The sequence below is a fragment of the Neophocaena asiaeorientalis genome, unplaced genomic scaffold (genome assembly GCF_003031525.2).
Source record: "Neophocaena asiaeorientalis asiaeorientalis breed wild unplaced genomic scaffold, Neophocaena_asiaeorientalis_V1.1 scaffold16, whole genome shotgun sequence".
Classification (NCBI taxonomy): domain Eukaryota; kingdom Metazoa; phylum Chordata; class Mammalia; order Artiodactyla; family Phocoenidae; genus Neophocaena; species Neophocaena asiaeorientalis.
Genome location: NW_020175446.1, coordinates 3,987,952 through 3,993,951, shown reverse-complemented (window position 1 = coordinate 3,993,951; position 6,000 = coordinate 3,987,952). Strand labels below are relative to the sequence as shown.

At 42.6% G+C, this 6,000-nt stretch overlaps 1 protein-coding gene across 2 annotated transcripts in view; it reads left to right on the top strand.

The window, feature by feature from the left end:
- Positions 1-787: 787 nt before the first annotated feature.
- ANGPT2 (angiopoietin 2) overlaps positions 788-6,000 on the top strand; it is a 53,859-nt gene continuing 48,646 nt past the window's right edge. Inside the window, exon 1 of one of the 2 annotated variants that reach the window (XM_024768072.1) lies at positions 788-1,607. In XM_024768072.1, coding sequence (XP_024623840.1) covers positions 1,320-1,607 — 288 coding nt within the window. In that variant the 5' untranslated portion in view covers positions 788-1,319. The remainder of the gene's footprint in view (positions 1,608-6,000) is intronic. The other variant, XM_024768071.1, reaches the window with a different exon arrangement.

The window sequence follows — 6,000 nt, the reverse complement described above, 5'->3', positions numbered from 1 at the left end:
AGTAAGCACACTTTCAATCTTCGAAGCGTTAAGCTTTAGCCATTGAAGGAAGTACCCTGGAGGGTTTATGGAGCCACAGAATTGAAACAGAAAAATCTTGGGAGTTACTGCAACCCTTGAATTTGACAGATGAGGACTTTATAGCTTAACTAAAAAGAAGTGATTCGTCTGAGTCCAACACTGAGCGGGACTGATGTAATTGATCCTGGATAATGTGTTACAAAATGACGGGATTTGAGCAAATCCTGACCTGAGGAAGGAGAAGTTTAGGTATGCCTCTCTCAGCCTCCTCTTATTTAAATTCTGATTTCTCTGTGGATTATAATTTAGCGGGCCATTGATCAGTCCAGTATATTTTAAGTTTACGTTGAATACTGAAGTGGATATTTTGCTTAAAAGATGAAATGTCAGAGCTCAGAAACTGACTTTCCTAACACGATTTAATAAAGCGAGAGGTTGCTATCCCACTGTTTTAAGATGAAAGTTTTGCATACTTGGCTAATGGTTCACAAATCAAGTAATACCAACGAAACTGTTCTCCCTATGAAAAGGCAAAGCGTTTACCAGAGCGAGACCTCTTCCTCTTTGTTTGTAATAACAAAAATAAACCAAAGTCCTGACATATTTGTAGTATTTTTATTCCTAAAGGAAAAAACAGGAACTTTCATTGTACTTTAAAGTTATTGCCCCAGATATTTTACCAGCTTAGCACTGTGAAATCAGTTTCAGACACAAGAGACCGACAAGCTCTCTCTAGGAAATACTCAATTAGGGTGGTGCCTCTGAAATACCCAGGGGTCCTGTAACTGATCACTTTTTCCCAGAGGGTTTCTGCAGCATACAGTCCTGGTTGGACAGTACACATCATGCAGAGATTTTTCCTGTGGCCTGGCTAGTGACCCCCCTACAGGAAGATAACGGACAAGCCGGGAGGGCGGAGCAGCCAGCTACACATGTCTGGCTGCTGTTATCAACTTATCATATAAGGAAAGGAAAGTGATTGATTCGGATCCTGACACCGCAGAATCTGGGGGAAGAGAGACAAAGGAGCATTGAGGCTGATCCGTAAGGCGAATGCAGCCCTCACGAGGGAGGATTATTCTTCCTCCTGCGATCTGACAGCTGGCTGCGGGACCGGGGAGAAGACGGCACTAGAAATCAAGGTCACTGCTGGGAAAGGAGGGAAGAGGAGACTTTCACTGATGGACCCTGAGCCATGGCCGCAGAGCCCCGTGTCTGAGACGGCAGCTTAGCGCCCGGGAGTCTCATGCGCCTTGAAGTTTGCTGAGCTGGTGGTTTATTACCCACAGAAAGAAAGAATGTGGCAGCTTGTTTTCTTTACTCTGAGCTGTGATCTGCTCTTAGCCGCAGCCTATAGCAACTTTCGGAAGAGCATGGACAGCATCGGGAAGAGGCAGTATCAGGTTCAGCACGGCTCCTGCAGCTACACGTTCCTCCTGCCGGAGATGGACAACTGCCGCTCGCCCTCCAGCGCCTACGTGCCCAACGCCGTGCAGCGGGATGCGCCGCTCGACTACGACGACTCCGTGCAGAGGCTCCAGCTGCTGGAGAACATCATGGAGAACAACACCCAGTGGCTCATGAAGGTAGGGAGCCACCACTCCCTCGTGCACAGCTCCGACCGGCTCGGGCTGAACAACCAGCCTGGCGGGGTGGGAAGGGGGGCGATGAGCTTGGGAGAGAGCTGGTGGCTGACGCCTCTGAATGAGCTGCCACTTGCTGTAGTCTGTCCTGCCGCGTAAAGTGGTCGGGGGTGAAAAGTGACAAGGATTACTGGAAGGGAGTGCCAGGATCAACGGAGGGAAGTCTCTAAAGTCGGGAATCCTTATGCACGGAGGAAGCGCACTTCTCTGCACAACGTGTAGGCTGTTTTGTTTGTGCAAGTACTTTCAACTCGGTGATATCCTTTACCAGGGACGTTATAGAACCGGTTGCAGGCACGGGAGGGAAGCTGTGAGCAAGGGCAGAGACGGAGCCAGGAAAAACGTGACAATCACGTTAGTTACTGATCCATAACGGATGGAGTGAAGTGCTTTACCAATTTCCTGAATTTATTTACTAAAATAGGTTGGGGCTCTTGGTAAACAAGAGGAAATTAAATAAAGCAGACCTTCCATCTCTCAGAACCCGGGGGGCTTTATCCCGAGGGTTTGTCATTTGTCGGTAGGGGTGGGTTTTCCAGGCGTCTGAGGGGATTGGGCGCTGCGGCCCCTTCAGTTCCACCACGGGCTTTGAAAGTGACCCCTCGTGGGGCAGGCGTGCAGGGCATTTTGCTGCAGTTACGCCGTGACAAGACGGTCGTGTTCACGGGGTTACCACGATCCCACTGTTGCAGGCTTTTTATAGAGAGTTTAACTCAAATAGGACACTGAAACCTCAGTTTTGCTTTTACAAGCCATCGTTTTCACATGTAAAGCTATTTATACAAACCCCCAAATCACCCTGGAATTTTGCTTGATGTGGACTCGATATATTCTGCAGGAGGTTTAGACAAATTGCAATAAATAGATTAATCATTAACTATTACAATGACATCACATCACAGCGCTTACACAGCAGAGAACGTGACGGTTTAAAGCCATATGGGAACTTTAACAACAAGCTGATTCTCCTCATTCAAAACTTTGCCCCTGTCTTTCATTTCACCATAAACCTTCTGTCAGGACACCTTATCTTAATCTCAGAATAGATCTTGGCTCCGAATCTGTGTTTCTCATTAGCTCTCCTACCTTCAGAGAGGAAATGACCCAGTTATTACTCTGGTCCTGAGCTGAGATGAATGAAAGCCCTCGGCACTGCATTCAGTATAACAAGAGGGGTCGCTTCAAATCAAAGAACAGAAAACAACAAATGCGCATCAAAAAGACTCACCCTGTAATATGAAACTCATCAGCCGTATCTATAAGCACTATCCCTTCTGAGCAAATTCTCCAGTAATTTCTTTCTTTTCCTAAGAAGTCCCCTGTGGTGCTTTTAAAAATCTCCTAAAATTCACAGATGTGCAAATAATATTGTTAAACTTAAAAAGTATGCAGCAACACAGGTTCGAATATTTGGAAGACAAACCGTATCCTCAACAGCTGCTCACTCTGACTTCCCATTTCTCCCTGAGTTGTCATGTCCCCCATGGCACGGTTAATGCCAGGGCTGACGGCCACGGTGAGAGATGAAAGACACGTCATTCGTAGTAAACATTCTAATCTGCCCGACTGGTAAGTCGTCTCGTAAAATAAACAGTCGAGGAACATAGAAGAATGTTTTGCCAAATCAAGACCGCTAAATTGTATTTGCTTAATGAAGCCCACATTAGGTATACCTGAAACTCCATATACAGAGCTCGTATTTCTTTCCTAGATAAATAACCCCCTCCTTTTGGATCTCTGAGACGCTGTTTAAAGAAGGAAAAGGACAAGGAATTCTACATGAGGTGACCAACATTTTTTCCTTTCCAGGTTCAATCAGTAAATATTTGAACAGTAGCACAATGGTATTTCTGAATTCTTTCTTTAGCCATCTAGCTAAATGGCACCAAGAATGACTTCATGTTTATCTCTTCACGGGCTTAGCACCTGTCCTGGGGGCCTCTTGGGAAACGTGCACCTGAGAAAGTCAGTTTGTGCTCTCACTTGGCTTACTGGCCTCTGGCTTGGGAATGAAAGCAAAAAAGCAAACATGAAACCCACCTAAAGTGATTGAATGTAACCTCTCTGCTTGTTTTTTATCCCTGTGTTTTGTCACCTGTGATAATAAACACTGCTTTTCTCATAAGGGAGAAAATAATATATAATGGGATGATAGATAAGCCACAATGATCAACATCACAATCAAACCCCTATTGATAGATTATGACAGAAAGAAAAAGCACCATTCTGTGTTTTGCATATTTCCTTTTCTTTAGGGCTGCTTTTTACGATTCCGTATTTCCTTTCTCTCCCTGATCAACACTAAAAATGGGAGGGGAAAAAAAAATCACAAAACACTTTTAAGGTTTTAAGAAAACTTGTCAAGAAGGAAAATAAGACCAAGTTTCTGGTTAACCTCAGGGTAGATGAGACGCATTTCAGCGTCTCAGTGGTTAGCATCCGTCAGGAGCCTGGACTAAGAAAGCTGTTTCGCACATCATCAAAAGATGCCACTCTGCCCCTTTAGTCTGCCAGGCAGAGGAAGTGTCAGAATTCTGAATGAGTGCAGAGGGACATGAATGGAGCAACATGGGGAAGGCTCACTTTCTGGTTAGCGGTTAAACAAGGACAAGATAAATCGTGATAGTTAGGACACCAAATACACCACAATGACCTATAAAACACTATAGGTCACATTCCCTTGCCAATCCTGCAACTATTCCAAACCTCTGCCCCCGTGACAGTAAACACACTTTATTAAAACTGACAAATAACTTAGCAAAATGGATTGTATCTTGCTAGGAGACCAGATCTTTTTTTTTTCCCCTCGATAAGAAGAAACAGGGAAAGGAAATAAACAGTTATTTCACACTGATGAATACTTTAAAGTTATCAACAACTGCGAAGTCTATTGTGCTTTAAAACAGTGTTTTGAAAAATAAAGCTAATGCCTGTTAAGTGGATGTAAACATTTCCTCATAATCCTACTTATTTTTTTTTTTAACGACAGAAGCACAGGCTGGGAGCTGTAAACCTGAATTGAGATCCTTTACTTTCTTTATAATTAATACTACTATATCCTTTTAATAAAGTAGGAGAAGTATTCATCAGCTGATGTATAGGGAACAATCCAGTTTTGCTCCTAAAAACAAAACTGTTGTCAATGGGAAAAACTGATGGTGAGAAGCTCAGATGAACTCAGACTGTCAGCCCCTTCCCTACCCCTGCCAGGGACTGATGTGTGTGTGTGTGTGTGTGTGTGTGTGTGTGTGTGTGTGTGTGCGTGTGTGTGTGAGATCATGTGTGGTGGCAAAACACTCCTTAGCTGTATATCCAAACAAACAAACCAGAGCTTCGTTCAATAAAGGAAAGAAAAAACTTCCCACTGTATCCACAGCCGATGTTCTACTACAGTATTGGAACAAACCCACCATTCCTGTACTGCCTTGCTGCCTCCTGAATCATGAAACGTGATTGTGTTTAGTGTTAGAAGCAAATTCTGTGCGTTCAGACAGGCTGACTAAACCTTCTATTTAAGACTGCTAGAAGATGATTACTATTGTTTAATTATCTATTAATATCATTATTGTAAGGAAGGCAGAGCTGATTAAAGTTTCACTGTGGTAGGAGAAGTACACATATTTAAGGTTGGAAAATGCAAGTTTAATATACTGTTTACTATATACTATGTACGATTTATAGTACAATATGTGTGTACTACATATATTATATAAGATATGCATATACTATATATAGTTTATATTATATATATATAGTATATATACAGTATTTGTTTTCCATGGTCAAGTGGCCTCTGCTTACTGAACGGGGCTGTCTGACATCCTGGGTTAACTCTGCAGGTGTCACACTGTGGGGAGATGAAGACTTGCCTGCAATCACAAAGTAGGAAGTGGGCTTGTGCATACACCTTCCATCATATCTGACTTTCTGTTTAGACACTAGATAATCCATATAGTCTCCTTACTGTATTTTGAAAATTGGTTGATTTTAACCAATATGATCCTCTACAGTTTACAAACAGTACGTACTCCAGGAGTTTATCTGTAAGCCAGTTACTGTACTATATGGAACTTGAAGAGGATACTAATCTTATAAATGGTGATCAGATGCTCAAGATGGCCCATTTTTTTTATGGATTAAAATACTGCTTATTTTAATCCATAAAATAACTGAAACTATGTATATCTGTCATTCAAGAACAACAGTTCCAATCAACCCTACCACCATATGGATAACTTAACAATAACATAAAAATATGAGAGTAATATATGGGCCATGTAAAATTACAAAGTCAAACCTTTAAAACAGTAGAAAATAGGATGTAAATTCTCCTTCC